The sequence below is a fragment of the Eptesicus fuscus genome, chromosome 13, assembly GCF_027574615.1.
Source record: "Eptesicus fuscus isolate TK198812 chromosome 13, DD_ASM_mEF_20220401, whole genome shotgun sequence".
Lineage (NCBI taxonomy): Eukaryota > Metazoa > Chordata > Mammalia > Chiroptera > Vespertilionidae > Eptesicus > Eptesicus fuscus.
Window position 1 is genome coordinate 16,769,343 of NC_072485.1, and position 24,521 is coordinate 16,793,863.

General features: G+C 38.9%; 1 protein-coding gene across 13 annotated transcripts in view; it reads right to left on the reverse strand.

Moving 5' to 3' along the window:
• Positions 1 to 310: 310 nt before the first annotated feature.
• YAP1 (Yes1 associated transcriptional regulator) overlaps positions 311 to 24,521 on the reverse strand; it is a 130,454-nt gene continuing 106,243 nt past the window's right edge. For 3 of the 13 annotated variants that reach the window (XM_054725454.1, XM_054725463.1, XM_054725455.1), the window contains 5 exons: positions 23,177 to 23,370; positions 20,796 to 20,843; positions 9,431 to 9,561; positions 5,880 to 5,992; positions 311 to 4,113 (listed from right to left, as the gene is read on the reverse strand). In XM_054725454.1, the coding sequence (XP_054581429.1) occupies positions 3,875 to 4,113; positions 5,880 to 5,992; positions 9,431 to 9,561; positions 20,796 to 20,843; positions 23,177 to 23,370 (725 nt within the window). In that variant the 3' untranslated portion in view covers positions 311 to 3,874. Of the gene's footprint in view, positions 4,114 to 5,841; positions 5,993 to 9,430; positions 9,562 to 20,795; positions 20,844 to 23,176; positions 23,371 to 24,521 lie in introns of all 13 variants that reach the window. The other 10 variants (XM_054725457.1, XM_054725456.1, XM_054725464.1 and 7 more) reach the window with 4 other exon arrangements.

Genomic DNA, 24,521 nt, shown 5'->3' on the forward strand with positions numbered 1-24,521 from the left:
TGTTTCTTCTGTGCTGTTACATGTAGCAAAGCTACTAAGAATGAAGGTGGCAATTCTGCTTACACACTACCATTGATGGGGATGGTCTACATGACGAGTGCAGAGCAGAAAGCTCAGAGAATTCAATCTGTATTTCACAAGTTCAAATGACAAGCTTACCTTACGTTCACCTCTGTACCAGTTACTACTGGAATCACCTTTTATATTTTTATCACCAAAAAAATAATGGACTTCCAATATACTTGTTATATTGGAAGTCCATTAAGAAGCCAAAAAGTTTAAATATATTAATTGTTAAAAACAACAAAAGTAGAGTTTAAAGAATATATTTGAACCACATAAACAAACAAAAAGGTATTACATAAGAAAAAATAATGTAACAATTTATGTAAGTACCTAACATATGATAAGCATGCTCTTACATCTAAAACGAAAAAGGTAACATTGGTACTATATATATATATTTGACAAGTGTGCATTAAAGAATTCTCTAGTATAAAACATTTAAAATGTGGAGGATACTTTTTCAAGATACAGAAACAATTGTTAAGATAGACACACCCACAATTCTTATAAAAACATGCTGGCTGAAGATAAAATTCATCTGAGCACTCACTTCTCAGATGTGCAAAAGCTATGAAGTTGTTAATCACTGGATATTGGCTTCCACTTTGCACGGTTTAAGTTTCAACACTGATTGGTATGAATTATGAATTACACAATTAATTACTGTTACTTTCAGTGTTTTTGTCAAAGTTCCATACAGAATGCATCTATTTAATATGAATACTTAAAACAGCAACATTATTTATTTATAAAAGTCATTTCCTTTGTTCTTTTTTTTTTTCTTTCAAAAAAGGCACTATATTTAGAAAATAGTTATTATAGAAAATAGTGCTTTGGAAAATGTGAAACACTAAATCAATGTGCTCCATCAACCATAAGTAGATCTTAGCCCTAATTGAAAAGAACACAAATGTAAAAAGCTGATAAAATTTAAAGATTATAAAAACTGGTTTATTGTAAAAGCATTTCAAGAATACCCAGTTAAAAATCTTATCCCAATGCCACCCATAACAACCAAGAAGCAGTTAAACACTTTTACATTAGGAACAAGGACATAAAACAAGAAAGACCATACTGAGGCTGTGAAAGAGAAAGGACTCAGGTCTCCCTCAGGTCAGTGCAGAGGGAGACAAGGTCAGAGCTCTGTGCCTGTCTCGGACCACAGTGCTGCCATGACATTGAGGTATCACTGGGCAAATGAAAGTCGAGGGGAAATGAAGAACTCCATAGTCTCATTTTGTGGGTGCACTTAAGTGATTGAAATTTTAGGAACAGCTGCCTTCAATGACAGCAAGATGCAAGATAAAGTCCTTACTGAAGAAAAAGGTTATAAAGTTCTCTATCAAAGTCCCACTAAGTCTTCACAACCCCCTCCCCGCCCCTCCCTTACCTAGAGCTACTCTGCTGATATATAAGATACGATCTTGACTTGCCGCTTACTAGCAAACTGTAGGCACTCCTTCCAAATAGCTTTATTTTCTACACATTAAAAACCCAACATGCTATATCATCCATATACTCAATTATGCATTCTAAGTAGAATTTCATTATTGCTCTAAAAAAAAAAATCAATGTATTTGCACAGTGGCCACTTTCCCCCAGACTTATTTCAAGATTTAATCTTTCTGGTGTTTTCTTAATAAAAAGCCTTAGAGTCAATTATTATGAGTGATTGACCTATTAATCCTTATATACAACACAGAGATTGCATTGTTTTTGAGCACTGAAAATACTTAATACGAAACTTCCAACTTTTGTACTTCTCTAAACTGAAGGGTCAAATACTTATGTTTTGTAATTAGAAAAAAAACAACAAAAAACTATCTTCCCAAGCTGAGGCTTTTCATAACAGGTTTAGCCAGGAAAAGAGATTTTATGCCTGTTATAAACCCTTGAAAATAAGGGTTTCTCTAGGAACACTGAAAGACCCTTAATCACAGAGGTGCTAGCTGGTGCCACTATAATTCACACCCAACTATTCCTTCATAGCTTATACTGAAGAGTGGATTCATGCTCATTTTTTTCCTTTAAAAAATACTCTTTGGAAACCATTATTACTCCTGTAGACACATACTCTAGTAATATCTCTTCCTGTAAAAATAAAAGTATACTCACGATTATCACTATTTCTTTGCTAAAGTCAACTACCAATATACATTTGTTAATCTGACTACTTTATCAGCTAAGGCATGACCGTACAGTATGATACTGTCCAGGGTCAATTATCAGTATACAGAAGTAGGAGCAAGTCTTATATGAATAGTCTTGTAGGCAATATTTCAATGTAGTTAATGATCATTAACAAATGACAACTAAAATAACTAGAATTTACTTCCAAAACTAAGGTGAAGGTAAAACTTCCAAAACTAAAGGCAGGTGCATGACCACATAAAGCTTACTTCTGTCATGTACATTATGAACCTACTCAGTGATTGCCCATCAAGACTTAAAATTAGTCCAAGGGAGTAAGAAGGGGAAAATATAGCCATTTCCTGTTTGCTACTTTCAAATTCATCAGATAATATTCACTGTGTGCCCGGAGGGCATTATCCTTAAGGCATTATCCACAACAACAGCCTTTCTAGAACATGAAACTTCCTCAAACATCTGTAGACTGCCCCAACCAGATTTAAACTACCTGTGAAATATAAACTATCAGTCATGTATTCTAAATGCATATATTCAAAACTACCACTTTAAAATAAATTGGAAAGTAGGGAAACCTAAAAAAAAAAAAAAAAAATACATTCTGCTATCACACTATCATATAAAATTATAAGTGTGTCAGGGTGTGTATGTGTATATGTATGTGTGTATATAGATATATGCATATATATCTATATACACACACACACACACACACACATATGTATATATATGTAGAGAGCAGATAATCAAGATTTAAATAAAAATGTAAAAAATCAGGAAATGTAGATTTTACCAAAGAAACTATAATAACCATCCCAGCTACAACTATAAACAGATTCACTACTATGGTCATTTGCCTCGGTTCCAGGAAAAAACACACACCCACAAAAACAAAAAAACAAAAACAAAAACCCAATCAACCAAAACAAAACGAACCCACAATAAAAAACCCATCAAAACCTATACTAGAGTATGTGGCAATAATTAATATATTTCTATGGAAATTGTCTCATGCCTTATAAGCTCCTAAAATAAAATCAAAGTCACTAAGTGACTAATGATATAGCACTAGGAGGAAAAAACAAACAAAACAAAACAAAACCCACTGAAAGTAAAACAGTCTTCAGCCTTGGTTTCAGCTCTCTCTCCAAATCATCATTAAGTACTTAATATCAGACACAACATATTTGGTTTATCAGACCAGTAAGTCATGTTTTTCCACTGGCCAAAAGCAGCTGAAGAAATAATTGCTTAAACAAACTAAATGTGGTGACATGAAGCATCTGACTTCCAGGTCTGTCTATTTAGTTAAAATAATGGGTGAACATCTAACTGGGCAAAAGGAATGGCATCCATCATCAAAACAGGTTCACTTCCCCTAGCCCCCAAAACAAACAGTAGTTATAATAGCAAAAGAAACACAAAGTTTTGTGGCTTTTTTTGATTCTTTAGGGCCAACTATGAAAGAGGTCAGCAATATAGTAACAGCAGCAATGGACAAGGAAGAGCAAAATAGTGGATGAAAGAATCTTGCTGGACGTTTGTTCATCTTTTCTGTATTAGCCAGGAGATCGCAACTGGCTTATTTGGAAATTTCTGGTATGTGTGTCTTATCTCCTTAGATCCTTCACAGATTTAGAATTCAGTCTACCTGAGGGCTCTATAACCATGTAAGGAAGCTTTCTTTATCTAGCTTGGTGGCAGCCAAAACGGACTCCATGTCATTTAGGATGTCAGAACTCAGAGCTTCCTGCAGACTTGGCATCAATTCCTCTCCTTCTATGTTCATTCCATCTCCCTCCAGTGTTCCAAGGTCCACATTTGTCCCAGGAATGGCTTCAAGGTAGTCTGGAAAACGATTCTGCTGTGAGGGCAGCGTGCTTTGGTTGATCGTATCACCTAGTTGGAACAGAGAAAGAGACAGAATAAGGTTCGCGGAAAAGATAAGAACAGAGCTGTATCATGTGAGAGCACACAGAAATGCATAAAGAAAAGCACTCCTGACTGACCTGAAATGATGCACAGCTTATTTTAGACCAAACAACTCATAAATAACAATGCCAAGATTGCTTCTGCTTAAACATTTGTCCACACATTTAACCAACAATTTGACTGCTTGCGTATCACTATGTGCTGAGCACTAAAGGAGGGGGAGAGCTATGATAAAAGTAAAAATCCCCTGAAAAACTATATATAGCAAGGAAGAGGGAGCAAGCACACCACGCAAGAGCGTCACCACCTGATTCTCTTCCAGATAGCACACCAGCGTAAGAGGAAATAGGAAAATGAATGGTACAGTCCCATCTTTCCCTAAATACACTTTGGGAAACACTAAAATAAAAGGACTGGATGAAAACTCTATTCCACTCTTGGAGATTCACATTTCATAATACAGCAAAGCAAGTCTCCCAAGAAGTCCTTGAATAAATAAATCCTCCTTGCTTTGCTTCTGGGTTTCCCAAATTTGCCTGGCCACAAAACCCTTTTAGGGGGCACATGACAAAGTTAACATTCCTTAGAGCTCCAATTTTCAGAAAAGTTAACAGGAACCATTAAGTGTTATAGTGACTTGGAGAAAAGACAAATGGGGACCAGGAGTAAGGAATGTGTTTGAATGAGAGGGTCTGAAATGACTCCTAAGGACGACTGAAGATTTAGATAAGCTGAGACAAAGGGGGACAGGGGATTCTAGGAAGCGTCACCGCCATGAGCTGGATGAGCACAGGCTTTTACAAAAGACTGGCCAAACACTGTCAGCTGAGAACCCGCCAGCTGGAGAATGGCTGCACGTTCCTGCCAGTTCCTGCCCTCTGACAGTTGCCAAGTCCAGGGCAACCAGGTGAGCCACAGGAGAAAGGGTTCCTCGATGACTCTGTGAGGCAGGTATTTCTCAGCACCTGCAAGACTCCTGTAACTATTCTAACAATAAAGTAGGTGAACCCCATCACCAAGCCTTCCCCACTTGGTTTCCTGAGCCCCGTAACACCTAAGTTGGACCAAAAGCCCTCAGAGAAAAGAGAGAGGCAGACACTGAATCACATATAGAAATCTCTCTTCAAAATTACAACTATAAATCTCCATTAAGAGAGAATTCTAATAAGGTCCTGAATTCCCCTGCCAACTATTCACTATTTTAAATGCTAAAATAAGTCATGTCTTTGCCCTAGCAGGTTTAGCTCGGTGGATAGAGCGTTGGCCTGCAGACCTGACGGTCAGAGTTTCGATTTGGGTCAAGGGCACCTTCCTCAGCTGCAGGCTCCTCACCGGCCTGAGCCCTGGTCAGGCCTTGTGCATGAGGCAACCAATCGATGTGTTTCTTTCACATCGATAACCAATCGATGTGTTTCTTTCACATCGATGTTTCTCTCTGTCTTTCCCTCTCTCTAAAATCAATGCAAAAATATCCTCAGGTAAGGGTTAAAAAATAAATAAAACAAGTCATGTCCTCATTTTGTTCAAATAGAGCTAAGATTCCATCACATTTAAAAACTGAGAAAAGACTTAAATTACAAATTGCCATAGAAGAAGGCACAATTTGAATTGAAGTTGATAGAATTTTAATGGCTTTCTTCTGAATAATCGTTGCTCATAGCTTATTAGCCCTGATGATAAAATGATGGTACTTGCCTGGCAGTCAATTCTTCAGAGGGATAAGGAATACCAACCTGTATCCATTTCATCAACACTGTTCAAGAAGTCATCTGGGGTTCGAGGGACACTGTAGCTGCTCATGCTCAGTCCACTGTCTGTACTCTCATCTCGAGAGTGATAGGTGCCACTACAAAGAGAGTTAAAGACCAATACAAAAATTAAAATGATTTCAAGTAAAAATAAACACCTGCTGAGCACTAACAGGATTCTCAAAGAGGATTAGTGAAAATTGCTGCTCTCCAACATCTGAAACCAGCTCCCTCCCTTCAGGGCCCATGTACAGCCCTTGGTCAGTGTAGTGAAATAGAAAAGGTCATCCTAATCGAAGCTGCAGTTCTAAGGGGCCAAGATTTCTCTTAAATGTCTGGGCCTGATGGTTATAGGGAATAAAAAAGATCTATTCAGTTCCCAGCTGACAGAAATTCTCTGTCTAGGTCTTCTCTTTGTAATTCCATTTTGAATTTGGGAGATCCACATACTTATTTCAAGGTCTCCATTCCCCAAATAGTGGTAGCACAGGTGTAGGTGGCAACACAGACTTTAGGTGGGCGGTGAGACATGTCTGTACTAGAATCACATTAAACTCCCAGTTCTTCTGCAGAGAGTTTAAGCCAAGGGGGAAAAAATCAATGCAAAAATAAAGAACCAGAATTCCTGTTTGGACTAGACCAGAAGAGATAAGTCACTGCCGATTCTATAAGAACTCCCATAGCTTGATCTTCTTGCTTCTGTTTAGAGGGGAAAACCCAAATGCCTCAGAAGCTAGTGGCTCTGCAGACAGCAGCTGGCATTGACTGTAAAATGTGGGATTCTACCAAATCTAGGACATTTTATGGCAAAGTGTGAAATAAAGGCAACTGTTGTTCATGGGTCTGTGACCATGATGTAAACTTTAACTTACCTCACAGCTTGGACATGTAAGCAGCTATTTAGTTTACACAAATGTTAAAAAACAAACACAGTCCCAGACGGTTTGGCTCAGTGGATAGAGCATCGGCCCATGGACCAAAGGGTCCCGGGTTCGATTCTGGTCAAGGGCACGTACCTCAGTTGCAGGCTCCTCCCTGGCCTGGGCCCTGGTTGGGGCTTATGCAGGAGGCAACCAATTGATGTGTTTCTCTCACATCAATGTTTCTCTCTTCTACTCTCTCTAAAAATCAATGGGAAAATATCCTTGGGTGAGAATTAACAAAAACAAACCAACTAACAAATAAAAACAACAACTAAGCTTTATAAAGGAGCTTTAATAGTTGCTCAAGGTTGAAAGCTCGGTTCCCCCAAATTTCTTCCCCCACTCTGTATATTGTGACCACTGGTTTGCTCTAACGCTTCTGCCAGATTTCGGCAAGATTCAAAAGCCTCACACAGACCCAAGAAAACACAATTTTGCCTCTGAGATCATTTGTATACAATGCAGCCGCACAGGAGAAGGCCTTAGGATGTGGTTTGTTTTTATTTTGCCTGCCCTGATCCAGGACAAGGCCTGATCCTAGTTGTCACTGTTCCCACTGCTAAGCATGGGCACACACCAAACTCTCTGGACTCTGCTATGGAACAGCTGGACTTACACAGTTGTGCAGCTCTCTCCAAGCCACAGGGAAGCACATGGCATTCCTGAGGATGGAGTTACAGAGCCACTTCCCTGACAAGGAGATGCTTGCTCCCTGCAGAACCCCATCGCCATGCCATAAACATACATGAGCATCTGCTACTACAACAGGCATTAGACTAGGCTCAGATGCAGAGGAGGTTAAAAGCAATAACCACCACCACCGGGTGCTTTCTGAGAGGCTCACACTTCAGGGCGGGAGATGAGCAAATAAAAACAGGAATGAATCACACAAATGAATAGAACAAAGAGGAGGGAGCTTAAAAAGTACAGTGGGAAGGTTTCGTGGACAGGACACCTTGGCCCTGAAGGCTCTCAGGGTAAAAGGGAGATAAGGGGATGTTGCACCACTGCTAAGAGTCAACTCCATGGCAAGTTAGGGAAGTGTTTAGAGCTTAAGAAATCTGTATGAACTGAGTAACAGGCAATGGGGAAACCACCATAAGTTTTTGACAGAGAAATGGTATAGTCAGCTGCGTGTTTTAGAAATGGGGGTAGAGGCACTATAGAGTGGACACAGCATTTTGCCTTTGGACTAATATCACTGACGATCTGCCACGCTGAGATCTGTACCAGAAATCACAATCTCCAACCGCAGCCCAGCTTTCAGAGGTTTTAAGAAAGAATCTTCACCAGTGACTAAGAAAGATATATATTCTGTCCATTTTTCTAAATAGCCTAATTTTATCTCTGGATCAATACAGGCCTTCAATAGATGGGTACTGGAATTATACTGATCTGAAATTTCCCTTGTGGGGGGAACAAATATTCTGTGGCTATGACCTTTCTTAACTAGCTTCAGTTGAAGTTCAGAACTATAGTCTTATATAAATACACTCAGTTTTTGGCAGAACTTTAAACTGTAAGTGTCAACGTGAGGTTAAAACACTGCTGAATGAGGTGAATGTTTTGTTACATAACTAGCACATTAAATTCCTGTGTATTTCATGTAGGCCTGTTCTATATTTAGCAGTCTTTCTACCCATGTTTTTGTATCCCACCCCACCTTCCCTGAAATTAAATTTACTTAATAAACTCCCCCAAAATAAAATAAAGTAGACTATATGTTGTCAAAAGAGCAAAGTTTGTTTTTCTTAAGATCATAACGTTTTCAACTCAGTTGGTGAGAACTGAATGAGTAGCATAATAGCTTTCCTAAACTAAGGGACCTGTAAGTCTCTTAAAACTTGTGTTGTTTAAAATTAGTTAAAAAAAAAAAAAAAATCAAAAGCACAAAGACCAGAAAGTATTTGTTCCTTAACTTTAAAAACGAAAACTCTAAAATATCTTTTAACTTAAAAGAATGAACTCTAGTCCAATCTTAATTTTAAATGGTTTTCTAGGCAACAAATACGACCTGTTCCAGCTTGCAGTTTTCGACTAGGCACTATACATAACATCACAGGCTTCCTGATCACAGGCTGGTGGTAACCCACTCCTTTGACTGCATTTCAAATGCTGCCTTAAATATTAATGCATTTTTTAAAAAGCACAATTTACATTTTATCTCCTTTATGAGCACAAGGCCTTGCAGTGCTGCTGCGTGAAGCACTCAGGGTGAACACTTATGTGGAAAATTCCTTCCAATCTTCCTTATAGTGCAGCCTACAGCCCTAAGCAGGTTTAAGATGCAGTTCATTTGCTTTCATAGAAAGGCATTCACATGTTTCTCCACGATTCTGTAATTTTAAGTAAGGGTTAGTCAACAGTATAGGCAGGAGCAACACATGACTGTGAATTAAGTATCCCCTCTACAAGTCTGAACAGCTCACTTCCTCTCTCAGGAGCCAGCTTTTAATCCTCGTTTTATTATACCTGCCATTTATGGAAAGATTCCTTTACAACTATGATTTTTGGCCCACACAGATGTTCAAACAGCTTATTACAAGTACTAAGGAGAATAATCTCAAAGCTATGATCTTTTTCAGATACTGGCCAGTAGTAACTCTCACCAACCTGTTCAGAAAGGGATCTGAGCTATTGGTCGTCATTGTTCTCAATTCCTGAGACATCCCAGGAGAAGACACTGGATTCTGAGTCCCACCATCCGGCTCCAGTGTTGGTAACTGGCTCCGGAGAGCTAATTCCTAGAAAAAAACAAACACAAACAGAATCAGTCTACAGATGAACAAATTTATTGTTAGGTTAAAAAAATACAATGCACATTAGGGTAACCATGTGCATATAAATTAAAGTATTAACATCTATTTTAAAGTAAGTTTCCCAGTCAGAAAGACCAAGTTCTTCTATCCATTTCAGGTGGATATGGATTAAAAATTAAATCATATAAATTGAAAGTTTTTCTAGTTTTATTAACCCCAAAACATATGTACCTTATTACCCAATTTCACTGTTATGTTCCTTACTTTGGCAGACACTCCCAAATCCTTCCTTGGGGTAGGATGGCAAATCTGGTCTTTTAAAAGGTAATTCTTCTTATGTGCATTTTTACTCATTAACCTTCAATATGGTTTTGTGTGTTTTGCATCAGTAATAAAAATAAAGTCAGAAGAACACTTCGTAATTTATTGTAAGACACCCTCTCCACGCCTCCTGTACTGTTTTACACTTTGTATCAGGTGTCTCTCTTTTTTATTTTTTTGTTAATCCTCACCTGAGGATATTTTTCCACTGGTTTTTACAGAGTGGAGGGAGGGGTAGAGACAGAGAGAGAAACATGATGTGAGAGAGACACATTGATTGGTTACCTTCTATACTCGCCAGGGATCAAGCCTGCAACCCAGGTCCGTGCCCTTGACCGGAATCAAACCCGGTATCCACGGAGCCAAACCAGCTGGGGCTGGGTGTCTCATTGTGATTTCAGGTTTTTCTGTCTTAAACAGGGGCACCAAACAACAGAATGCCACCTGGAACCTGAGCCAAAGCTATGGGTCACCACCCTGAGGCTCCAGGCCTGCCTCAACAGCCTCCAAGCATCCCAGCCCCTGCCCAGGACCGTGGGCTAGTTTACCGCTGCTCTGTCCCTTTTCTCACTTGAGTTTCCACGGTGCCTCCCAAGCTCTTACAAGCATTATCTCTACTGGAGAATTTGCTTTCTCTCCCTTCAACTTTTTTGTTTTGGCTTGAAGTATGGCTTTTTATCACAAAGGACCTGCTCTCCCCGGCAGCCTTCCTGAGCTCAGAGCCAAGCCTGCACGGAGGCACCTGCCCACCGAGCACCTGCCCACCATCTCCAGCCCCGCATGCCCTCCGTTGTCACTGGGTCCTGAGGTGGCAGAGATATTCTGAGCTCTGCACCATCACTTCTAAACTATGAATTCTTCCTCATGCAAAAACCACCTTTTTAAATTCAGGTTTATGCCTTTTGTGATGTAGCATCCCTCAAAACGGGTTTTCTTAACCACAGAATCATGACAGAATAAAGAGGGCCTCTGAACTTGGATGGAGGAAATAAAATTACACATTTTCACTAACTTCTGACTGAAACGTAGCATTTCCTTTAATTACAAATATAGGCAACAGACAGTAGTATTTAGCATATTGTCTTTTCATCAATAGAAGGCATTTTTATATTACGCTGTAGCTGTGTCAAGTATGTTGAAATACCATTCACCTCATTACCATTTCAATGTTCTGGTACATACGAGACATAACGCTCTATCATTAGGTGGATGACTCACTCACTCACTCAACATGACAGCTTCTTGACCTTCGGATTTCAATGATCATCATCTCCACCTACCTCAACCATCCACTTGCACAGCTAAGACCTTGCTATTTAAATGAAGCCTACTACTAAAACCTTTAGTCATGTTTGGTTCACTTCACTGCAACTGCATCCGTCACCCCAGACTTGTCAACATCCGTGCACAAAACCTAGATCCCTATCATGGACGTTTCTGGGTCTCTAAATTGCAATGCTACTGACCCCTTCACCATTATTCATTCATTCCCTCAGTCATGCACTGGAACTGGCTTAGAAATCCTACCCCCCCACACCCCTTGGGGAAATCTTACATGCACTCATCCCACTCACTGGGACCGTGATTTTCTTGCCACCCAGTTCCTGCATGATGTGGTTCCTACTCTACCAGAACTACAGACCTACGACCTCAGGACTCCAGTATCTTCTCTCTACCACTATTCTAGTGTACAGGCTTCCTTTCAGTTCTTTTTTATTTTCCTTTTTAAAAAAATTGAGGTATAATTGACATATAATATTATATTAGTTTCAAGTGTGAACATAATGATACAATATTTGCTTACACTGTGAAATAATCACCACAATAAGTCTAGTTACCAGCCGTACCCATACATAGTTACCAATATTTTCTTTTTCTTGTGATGAAGACTTTTAAATACAGTTTTATTGATTTCAGAGAGGGAGAGGGAGAGACAGACAGAAACATCAGTGAGAGAATCAGTGATTGGCTGCCTCCTGTATGCCCCACACTGAGGATTGAGTCTATAACCCAGGCATGTACCCTGACCGGGAATTGAATCATAACCTTCGGGTTCAAAGGCTGCCACTCAACCACTGAGCCACGCCAGCTGGGCATAATGAAGATTTATAAGATTTACTCTTGGCAACTTTCAAACTTATAATACAGTATTATTAACTATAATCACCATGCTGTACATTATACCCCCACAACTTATTTTAAAACTAGAATTTAGGCCCTAGTATGTTTGGCTCAGTGGATAGAGCATTGGCCCACAGACTGAAGGGTCCAGGAATCGATTCCGGTCAAGTGCACATACCTTGGTTGCTGGCTTGATCCCTGGCCCTGGTTGGGCAATGCAGGAGGCAACCAATTTATGTGTCTCTCCCACATCAATGTTTTTCTCTCTGTCTCTCCCCCTCCCTTTTACTCGCTCTAAAAATCAATGGAAAAATATCCTTCGGTGAGGATTAAAAAAAAAAATTAAAAACATACTGGAATTTTGTACCTTTTGACTCCTTTCACACAGTTAACCCACCCTCCACCCCACCACTCTGGCAAGCACCAATCTGTTTTCTTAATCTGTAAACTTGGTTTTTCATTTTGTTTTTTTAGATTCTACTTATAGGTGGAATTTAACAGTATTTGGCTTTCTCTGACTTATTTCACTTAGCATAATGCCATCAAGATCCATCCATGATGTCATAAATGGAAAGATTCTATTCTTTTTTATGAATGAACTAGAGGCCCGGTGCATGAAATTTGTGCACAGGGGGAGGGTGGGGGGGGGGGCAGGAAGGGAGGGTGTGTCCCTCAGCCCAGCCTGCACTCTCTCCAATCTGGGACATCCCTCTCACAATCCAGGACTGCTGGCTCCCAACTGCTCGCCTGCCTGCCTTCCTGATTGCCCCTAACCACTCCCCTGCCAGCCTGATTGATGCCTAACTGCTCCCCTGCCAGCCTGATTGCCCCTAACTGCCCTCCCCTGAAGGCCTGGTCCCCCCTAACTGCCCTCCTCTGCAGGCCGGTCCCCCCAACTGCCCTCCCCTGCAGGCCTGGTCCCCCCCAACTGCTCTCCCCTGCAGGCCTGGGTCCCCCCCAACTGCCCTTCCCTGCAGGCCTGGTCGCCCCCAGCTTCCCTCCTCTGCCTGCCTGGTCACCCCTAACTGCCCTCCCCTACAGACTTGATTGCCCCCAACTGCCCTCCCTCCTAACTGCCCTCCCCTGCTGGCCATCTTGTGTATTGGAATGATGGTCAATTTGCATATTATTCTTTTATTAGATAGGATAGAGGCCTGGTGCATGGGTGGCGGCTGGCTGGTTTGCCCTGAAGGGTGTCCCGGATCAGGGTGGGGGTTCCCTTGGGGCGTGGGGTGGCCTGGGCGAGGGGCCTGTGGTGGTTTCAGGCTGGCCACACCCCCGGCGACCCAAGTGGAAGCCCTGGTATCTGGGATTTATTTATCTTCTGTAATTGAAACTTTGTAGCCTTGAGCAGAGGCCAGGGCTGGCCAGGGTGGGCAGGAAGCTTGGCTTCCTCCATCACCAGGGGCACCCCAAGCCTCCTGCTCTCTCCAGCTCCGTGGCTGCTGCCATTTTTGTTGAGATTTATTTATCTTCTATAATTGAAACTTTGTAGCCTTGAGCGGAGGCCAGGGCTGGCAGGAAGCTTGGCTTCATTTGCCGGGGCAACCTAAGCCTCCTGCTTGCTCCAGCTCTGTGGCCGGCCGCCATCTTGGTTGGATTAATTTGCGTACTCACTCCTGATTGGCTGGTGGGCGTAGCTTGGTGTAGCGGAGTGATGGCTAATTTGCATGTTACTCTTTTATTAGTGTAGATAGTATTCTATTGTACACATACATATACCACATCTTTATTCATGGATAGACACTTAGGTTGTTTCCATATCCTGGCTATTATGAATAATGTTGCAATGAACATGAGGGTGCAAATTATCTTTTCAAATTTGTGATTAAAAAATTTTTAAATGATTTATTTCTTAAATTTATTGAGGTGACATTGGTTAATAAAATTATGTAGGCCACTTTGCTTGTTCAAAGCTGTCAAAGCTTTACTTTCTGCTGCCTTTAACAATCAAATTTCTGTTGTCAGCAGACACTGCAGAACCAACTTACCCAAATTTACCAAGAAAGGTAATTTAGAGATGCAAATAAGAAGGGAAAGCATTCCAAGTTGCCTAACAAGATATCCAACTCCCTGAAGGGCTATGGAACATACTTTTCATCAAATCTATACTTGAGCCATGCATGACTAAGAGTAACTAACCTAGGGATTCATCTGTACTGAACTTGAAAGGCTCAAGGAAAAAACGCCACTTTATTTTTACTGGTGGTGGTAGGAGGGTATTGGCATCATCAATCAAACAGGGAACAATTTGGCATGCAAATACAATGTTATAAGGCCAATGTTAAGAAATTAATATATACAGATTATAAAAACCATATTTCAAGGTATAAATATTCAACTCACTTTTGACACTTCTAGTTTATAGCAAAAAGTGTTGATTAGATGCCCTTAGTAATTTTCTGAACAGCTTGAGGTATAAATTGATGTATAATAACTTACACACATGTTACCCCAAAAAGGATACATTCTTATATAGCTCAGTATTTGTTAACAACAAAATAGCTTTATATAATGAAAGTTGACTTGTAGTCCCCTTCCCAAGTCATTAATTCTTATGTTAATATTTTCACCTGCTGTGAATATGATTTATTTCACAGGATTCAATAAAGATAATCAATTTCTGTTGCTATTTTAAAGAAATTGTCAAAAATGGGAAAGGGAAACTTCTGTATTTAGATAGGAAAACAAGCCAACCTTTCCCCTCCTTCTTAGTCTATGACTTTGGAATTCAAAAACAGTTAACTTCTACTTCCCACATAAACAGACACACACACACACACACACACACACACACCGCCCATAAAAGTTAGTTTTAAAAGGCAGATCTTAGAAGTGAAATGGAAATTTGGAGAAGTGTCTTACTATATATGCTTTACCTACTCAGATTTTGTAGGAGTAAGCATGGAATCAGAGCTGGCTGAAAGAGTTCTTCTGTAGCTGACCTTTTCCAGTAGGAAGAAATTGCAGATTTTCTTGGGAGTGAGCTTTATTTGTAACCAAGGATTATAAAGATGAACGAGAACACGCATATAAAATTAAGAATTTTAGAAGTAAAATATTGAAAATTAGTTTCAGAGCTGTAGAGACATTTTGCTAGTGACTCCAGAGAAAAGTAATTATTTTAATGTGGATAAGTATGAAATGAACTTGCATAATCTGAATTTTTTGATCAAAAATGTATTTCATATAAACTTTTCCCATTATACTGCATTAAAAAGTAAGCCTGTATGTATTTATATATATGTAAAATAAGCCCATTTTATTGCAATAAAGTACATTATATCAAAACAGATTCTGGATGAATATGAACATTATTTTGTAATTGGGTAAATCTGGCCTGGCTGTTTAAAAATAAGCCTCTGGGACATAACTGGATTGTCTACAAAAACTGATTTCAGCTGAAACATGTTATGTTGAAAGTTACGTTCATCTCTAACGAGGTTTTTTATCCTGAACAAATGCCTAAAATTAGAATACTGAGCTAAAAATATGTTTGTTAAGCTTCTCTTTTCCCCAAGGTAGTTAGAAAAAATAGTTTGTTAGACTCAAAAATGGAGAAGTAAGCAAGTTGATAGGAAATTTGGCCAAAATCTAATCATGCTTCTGTATTTCAAAGGTCAAATAGCTTTTCTGGAGTAGTATTTGACTTTTTGTAAGTGAAGCAAGTATTTTTAGCTCATTTTATTCTGTAATAATGCAAAAATGTGGTGGCTTTTCCCATTGAGCTTGTAAATCTTTGCTAATTTGGGACGCACTTAGTCAGAGCTCTCTGCTCTAAGTAAAACCAATGGTTCCAGCTGGGTCTGGAGGGAACTTTCCAGGATGGTTGATAAAGAAAAGCACGTTTGCCTGCTTTACAGAGCAGACTTCTATGGACTCAGGACCTAGCCATAAGCCACTGACCTTTTTCATACTGCCCTTGTTTCATTTAAAGAGTGGTATTACTTCCCATATAGTAAAAAGACACTTTAAGATAGTATAACTGTTAGTTATAGTATTTTGGCGCCATATAAAATGGATGTTTTGGTTCATATCATTTAGAAAATGAGAAAAGCAATAGAAATAGTCAGTAGTCTAGGAACATTTAGAATGTGTCTAGGTTATTAAGTTCTTTGGGTATCTAAGATAAATGAAAGCATCTAACTACACAAAGTCACATAATTCAGAACCACCCAAATGGATAAAATAATTGTAGTATATCCCTATAATGGAATGCTAGTTAGCAATAAAAAGGAATGGACTATAAATACAACATGAATGAGTCTCAAAATAATAATGCTAGGTGAAAAAGTTATTATTCCACTGCCAGAAAATTTGAAAAATACAATGTCAACTTTACTTTCTTAAATCATTTTGTCTTTAGCAAATTCTAAGCTATGTAATAGTATATCCATTTTTAAATAGTACAAGGCACATAAATGAAGGTCCTCTCCACCCCATAATCAAAGGAAGATTACTTTAGTAAACTAGAAATCCAAATTTAGAAATGGAGAATAACTCTAAAAATATACATTTTATAAATAGCTTGGCTTAGTGATAGAAGTTTATGTTGACAATTCCAAAAATAGAGGGGGGAAAAAGCCATTTCTTCAACTATGCAAGATAGGCCCCATTTTCCAACACAACTCTCAACAGTCAAAGATATTTCATTATGTTTGAAGTTATTAAAATGTTTAGGCAAGGTTTAGAATGTTTTTTAAAAAAACATTACATTTAAAAAATATTTTTAAAATTTATTTCAGAGAGGAAGGGATAGGGAAAGAGAGAGATAGAAACATCAATGATGAGAATCACTGATCGGCTGCCTCTTGCACACCCCACACTGGAGATCGAGCCCACAACCCCGACATAAGCCCTGACCAGAATCCAACTGTGACCTCCTGGTTCATAGGTCGATGCTCGACCACTGATCCATGCCAGCCAGGCTGCTTTATGTTTTTTAATGTTGTGCCTTTACCAAAATATCTTCAACTTCAAAAACATTTCTGACTAAAAAGTGTGTATATATGGATTTGGGGATAGTTATAACTGTAGATAATCCTAACTTCTGAAAAGTAATATCCAAAATAGATTTACAGTTTGGTGTGCCCAGCATTATCTTGAGGTTCACACTCTTTCCGACAGAGCTCTGGAGTTAGGTCTTTTGTAATTTGTATTACTTAGTAAAGTAATAGAAGTCATTATAGCATTCTTCAAATGATGGGATCTTAATGAAAAAAAAAAAAAAAGTAACCTATTAGCATATGCAAGGTGTGAGGCTAAATCTCCCTGACCCCTTTTACACAAAGAATGTCAACATGCCCATTAAAAATAAAATATAAAATATTCACAGGAAAATACATAAATGAATCTATGGTTTATGTTCAATATTAGGACTTTGAAAAGAAGCGAGATAATCTTAGAAGTAGGAGAAGTGTTCATTGGATTCTGAAACAGCTTTTCCAGCATCTATTGACAAGAAAGACAGTGGGGTGGGGTGGGGGAGTGCCAAATTCTTTGCTATTAGGGGGACAAAAGGTTGATTGCTATTTTTTCACAGGGCTGAACAGTATTATTTTAGTCCAATTGACTAAAACTATGGACATCTGAACTTCTTTACCATTGTGGGTAATGGTGTAGTACATACAATATCTTCAACAATAATACTGCGGGTTTTATCACTCATTAAACCCATGACTGACCCTGATGTATATTTATTACTACTCGTAAGAAATGGCAAACACAACATTCTTTAGTTGCAAAAACATTTATAGCTATAATTTCTATGAAGATTAAAGCAATTATTTACTCACAAAAAAAGGTATCTAATTACAACAGTCATATCTATTTCCTGGGCAGTTTCAAGAATCCAGATGAAGCAACTTGGGGATGAGTCTTGACCTATGTCTTATAAGGCTACAAGGAGAATCTTAATTGGTAAGAGGAAGAAAAGCTCCCGGCAGAATCGTGGTAACAATACAGGAGGGTACACTTAGCAGAAGAAGAGCAATTGGCTTAACCAGGCTACTGACCACAGACCATGAGCCAGGTTGCAGAGTTTACATTGATCTCACAGGTATTAGGAACCACATTCTTAAGCACAAGAAAAGTTAAAAACTCTCATACACAGGGCAGACTATCTTCCCTTAAAATGTTTTTTTAAAAGGCCTTGAAACAGAAGCTGGGATGCATTCCTTTACAAAGAAGCAATTCATGTATTAGAAAAAGACATATCTAGAAAATTAAGCATTACGTGCTCAATCTTACAGAGCAAAGACAATGTTTGTAGCTTTCAAGTTTTTTCTGAGAATAAAAATTGCTTTTGAAAAATAAAATAATGAATAATCAAAATGAAACTAACAATTTTAAGCTCTCTGAGGTCAAGTTTCTCTCAAATTCTCCAAATAAATTAAGGTGATCATGTCCATATTTAACTAAGAAGATATACTACTGCCTTTAAAGTTAAGGTGTCTTAATTTTTCAGAATTCTGTGTTAACCTTAACTATACTGACATTAGTTTACCTGACCAGAGAATCCTATAATATAGACATGTTTTGTTAATCTTATTAGAAAGTACTTCAAGGAAGCCTTTGAAATGAGTGATTTGTAAACATTTTGAAATTTGGTACCTTCCCATATCCCAAAGCATGTGAGGTGTCTATATATATAAAAGGCTAATATGCAAATTGTCCCCTTGGGAGTTCAATCACTTGCTATGACAGGCGCTGACCACCAGCGGGTGGTGCGGGATGAAGGAAGGCCCCGGCCAGCAGCCAGCAGCCGGGGAAGTGAGGCCCCGGTTGGCAGCTGGAAGGCCCCGATTGGCCCTGATCACTGGCCAGGCCTAAGGGACCCTACCTGTGTATGAATTTCATACACCGGGCCTCTAGTAGGATTATAAAATAATGACACCAATTTCACGTTACTTGTTAACTCACCTGCACTAATTTGTATTAGAATAGTAAAAAATAAACTTTGGACAACAGAGCCTAACGCTCTTCCTGACTTTCTTGATTACCCTGCTGACCCTTATCTAAAGCCATCTTCACTAAAAACATGACCCTTCTTTGTGAAATCTTTCCTGACGTCTACCTTAAGGTCATTTACAAAATATGTAGGATGAGAAAAACACAAATGCTTGCTTGACACAAACACTACCAGATTCAACATTTTCACAATTGTGCCAGGTAAATACACTGACAACTAAAACTTATATAACAAATCAATATCTTATTTTCCAGCATATGCAAAGTTGATTTTTTTTAAAAAATGTATCTTTTGTAGGTTGCTTGCTCTTAGACAAATCTAAGAAATCAACTCTGCATTTTTAATACCATATAAATTGAATATAATTCTTATTACTTACAAGGCTCACCTTTTCTAAAGTTTTAGTAGTAAAAAAGTAACTAAGAACTCCTGGTAAGAATTTTAATAAGAGTTATGATTTACTTATACTCAAGTTTGATATAAAAACTTAGAAGTACTTTGTTGATCAGATTTGAGGTTTAAAATCTCAGATTGGAAAAAAGAAAAACAATTTCCCCAAACACTTTGGCATAGAAGACTTTTGGTTCAAATTTGAGTTAATTTCTGATCCTATGTTAGTTTCCACTTCATTTAGCACAAATAGAAGTCTTGTTTCAGAAACACTTCAGAGAAAAAGCAAGAGAAAAATGTCTTCACCACATAAAGACCCAATGCTACGTGCTCTTTCCAGACAAGTGTGGTGTCAGTGGCCCTCATCGCAAGAATGCATGTGCTCTCTGCTTTAGCAAAGACAACGTCTATGAGTTATTCCCTAACTTGATCTATTGATTAAAGGAGGCATTAATGAGATAAAGAACAGAGTTTCTTCCCTCACAAAGTTAACTGGTCTCTATGAAGACAACATCTGACTTTATCAGCACAGTGCCCTAAATGGACAAGTTAACAGTATCCAAAATGAGTGACATTCTGCCGACTCCCACTTCCACAGCTGATTCTAACACAATGCACTTAGCCTAATGCAAGAGAGCTACATATCATCTGAGGGGTTTCATGGTTGCTTCTGCCCACCTGAGAAAAGTGCAATGACCCTCTACCTCCCAATTCCTTCAAACCCTAGGAACCCTGAACACAGAGAATCCCTTTGGTTTCAGGAATGAGTTTCTGCCCACGAGTCAGATAAGTAGCTGTGCCAGAAGAAAGTATGGCCACAGTCTTTCCCTCTAAGTAAGATACCTTCACAACCAGTGCTCCCTGGGGTTCATCAAGGAAAAATGTGCTGATAAAAGCCAACAAAGAAACTCAAAACACTCCCTGGGGAAGATCCTTCTCTTCTAGTGATTTTGATATTGTTCCTTTGGAATGTTCACTAGAAAGAATTTTTCCTTTTCTAACAGTATCATTATGACTATTAATAAACTTTCCTATAGTAGCCTCCCCAAGTCAATATTCCTGTTGTTACTTTTCAAATTATCAATTTAATACTTTTTAAAGCTACACAATATAAAAATTAGGCAGACTTCAAGACTGATAGAATGTACACTGGAGACATAATACATTTCAAATGTGGACTAAAAGAAGACCTCTATGGAATAAAAATGAATACTAGCAGCAATACGGGAGGAGCAGGAAGGGAACAGATAGTAGACTTTCTGGGAAGAGCAACATTAACTGAAGCATCTTGCTAGAAAGACAGCTCGAAGTTACACTGTGGGCTACTCTTCAGTGAGGACAGCCCTGGGAGCACAAGTTTCTCTCTTTCCTAATATCTTTGTCATTTTTAATGCTAAAACATCAGATAAGAGCCTACCTGACATTTTGGAGAATTTGCTGTGCTGGGATTGATATTCCGCATTGCCTAAGAGTAAAAAATAAGATGGATAAAAATTACTTCAAGCCACATGGTTTGGCTATGTAGGCCGACTTACAAATTGTATCCAGACACATCACCATCGCACAGAATTCCCAAGCTAGCCCGAAGCAGCAGACTGAGGAAGACAGGAGCCAACGGAGTCACCACACAAACAAACTGAAACCTCTCAAGCATTGCACAGCATTGAGGACAGGACAGCAAGACTAGGTGTCAGGACCCAGATCAGATTTGCTATTGGTCAGGTAGGTTCTTTGCTTCTGAGTATTAGGTGAAGCAGGAAAAATATAATTTGATGTTTTAGTGATAAGAGAAACTGTCAATGGAAGAAGTTCACAGGAAGCCAAAAGACTTAAGACATACGTTATTTATGCCGATTGCTAAAAAACAAAAACACCCTAAAAATATAGACTATTAGTATAAGAATAGAGCAGTTCTGTCATTTCAATGCAAGAAAAGATAACGCAGTTGGAAGTAAAGAAGAAACAGAGCAAGAAGTTACCCAAGAAGTTACCTTCCAAGGAAATGAAGCTATTCTGCCAGGACCCATCACCCAGAGTAAAAGTGAAAATAGAAAAATTCTTTGGAAGGAAGCGTTTTACAAGGAGCAGCATTCTGCCCACCAAAATACCACCAAAAAGACACCAAAAACAAGCCAGGCTGGTCTATAGCATACACCAAAATGACGAATAGCCCATTTCTAGACTTTTATATATAAAAATTATAAACAGTAAGACTTTGACATAAGTAATTAAATCACTTTCTTAACAAGATTCCTTGGTTTTCAGAGTCTCCCATTCATATGTGAAACTAAGACTTGTATTTACTTAGACCATCTAGTACTCAGTAACAACAAAATAAAAAGCAAGCATGAAGAAAGGCTGGGTAAAGGGTACTCTTAAATTACTTTATTTCTCCTAATAGGTACATGATGGCTCTACCTTGTTCTGATGATAAAGTGTTATTTAAATGAGAAATCTTTCCTTTAGAGTAATTTATTAGAAAGTCATTAGAGATACAGTAAACGGGTTAATATGCTTCCTGTCCCCACCTTCTTAATGGCAGATGAAGAAATATTTCTTGCAAGACCACTTCCTGACACCACCTGCTGGCACAGACTCTCCTACCCTCTGGGGCCCACCTTGGTGCCAGCCACACTATCATTACACTGAGAGATTACTGACAGCGCAAACAGTTTAAAGGTGAGTCTTTCTGGGATTTCATGGCTTATTTTAATTCCTCAGCTTCCAGGTCCTCAAATCCCAAATCAGAGTTCAATTTAGTTCATGCATTTCCATTAACACTCCAGTGACACTTTTTAAATATAGCCCTCATTACAAAAAAAAAGTACCTTGTTTAAACGCCCACTTCCTGTAACAGACATGTAGAATATTATTTTTTAATATCTATACTTAGCATGCTATGATTTAGGTGGGGGAGGGAGAGTATGGACACATGTATTTAATGTTTATAAACAGAGTGTCTCTGAAAAAAAACACAAAAAAAACCACACACACAAGCAAGAAACTGACAGCTTTTACCGTTTATACACTTATTTTTATTACCCCCAAAATTTATATAAAACTTAAAAAATAAACTGCTTTGATAAGATCACACCCCCATTATCTAGACTTTATCCCTCTCAATCAAGATAAAGTAAATATTGGTTTTTAGATGAGGGATTATCCATTCTTATGGACCAACAGTACTTTCTGAAAGAAAACTAATGGAAAGGTCATAAATGATTTTAAGATCTCTAATGTCCTTTCCTTCCCAACATAAAAAAAACAAAAAAAAAAACACCCCATAAGCAGGTAATTTTTACAGAATTTTGGCACCTTCCAAACTTAGGATAACGTGTATTATGTTTTAAAAATCTTAGATTAAACAATACTGAAAGATAGTTGTCATATGAGAAATATCCTGGAGTACTTCCCCAGATCAATAACTCATTTAAAGTAAAAGGTGTTCTTCCCTAAGTGGTGTCCCCGAGTTCCCCGTCAGTGAATGTGTGGAAGTAATCTGCAGCAGCACAGTGATCTACAATTCCGTGGACGTGTGAAGAAGCACCTTCGCTTCCTTCAATTTTCGCGTGGCTGCAATGACCATAGCCCGAACCTTTCTTTGTGATCTGGTTTTACATGTTACAGTCCATGTGATCAAAGCCCAGTCAAGAAACTAAACTAAGACAAGGACAGAGCTGGATAGAGTGTTTCTGTGTCACTCTAGTTTTAGAGACACATTCCTCTAACTAAAAAATGAAATACATCCAACTTCAAGTAGGAAAACAGACCCCAAAAAGTGGAAGGCTGGTTTCTAACCTGAGGCCTCACCTGCCGAAGCAGTTCTTGCTGCTTCAGTCGCAGTCTCTCTTTCTCCATCTGCAGTTGCTGCAGCCGCATCTGTTGCTGCTGGTTAGAGTTGCCGCCACCCAGGACTCCTCCCTGAGGGCTCTGTGGAGCCAGGGGTGGTGGCTGTTTCACTGGAGCACTTTGACTGATTCTCTGGTTCATGGCTGAAATGAAACAAAAGATGCGTCCTAAAAAACTAGCAAAGGAAAGATATTTATTCAAAGCAACTGGGAATACTTAACTGAGGATATTAGTTCTTTTCTGTAGTAAATCTGGAAATAACCTAAAAACCCATCGGTAGTGAAATGGTTATGTTGTTTATTACTGCTGTTAGTCATGTTGTTACAAGCTGCGAGGCAGCCACAGAGAAAAGAAACAAGGGGCCGCTCCAACGGGCAATGAATGACAAGGAGCAGTCTAGGACACATGAAGTTAAAAGCAAAGTGCAGAGCAGAGAGTATAAAAAACAGGGGGGGAAATGTACACTACATGCCTATCCAGAGAATATGAATTGAACAGCAGCCAAGAAACAACCAATACATGTTGGCTCTGGAGCTGGGAAACTGTCTGACTAAAGAACTGAGTAGAAGAGAGACATTTTTGGTAACTTTTTGAAGTTTGAATGGTATGACTGCATTGCTTATTACAAAACAGAAATACATATTTAATTTAAAAATACATCTCCCGCGCTGGCCAGGTAGCTCAGTTGGTTAGAGCATCTTCTATATATGCCAAGGTTGTGGGTTCGATCCTTGGTCAGGGCACATACAAGAAACAACTAATGAATGCATAAAAAGTGGAACAAATCGACGTTTCCCTCTCTCTCTCAAATCAAAAAAACCCCCAAAACTAAAAAACCATAAACATCACCCAAAGCAAGTGAGACAAAAGATTCTGAGCAGTAAAGCCCATCAAAATTATCCTTGCCCCAGGTGGAGTGTTGTCCCATACACCATAAAGGTTGCAGTTTCAACCCTTGGTGAGGGCACATACAGAAAGCAACTGATGTTTCTCTCTCTCTTCCTTCCTCTCTGTCAAAAGTCAATAAACATATCCTCAAGTGAGGATTAAAAAATATTACCAATCTGTAATACATCCTAAAATATATAACTCCTAGAGGCACGATGCACGAAATTTGTGCAAGGGGCTTGGCCCTTGCAGCCCCAGCTTCATCCGGGAGGTCGTCCGGAAGGATGTCCAGAAGGTTGTTCAGCTGTCCAGTCTAATTAGCATATTATGCTTTTATTATTATCCTATATAATAAAAGGCTAATATGCAAATCGACCAAATAGCAGAACGACCGGTTGCTATGACA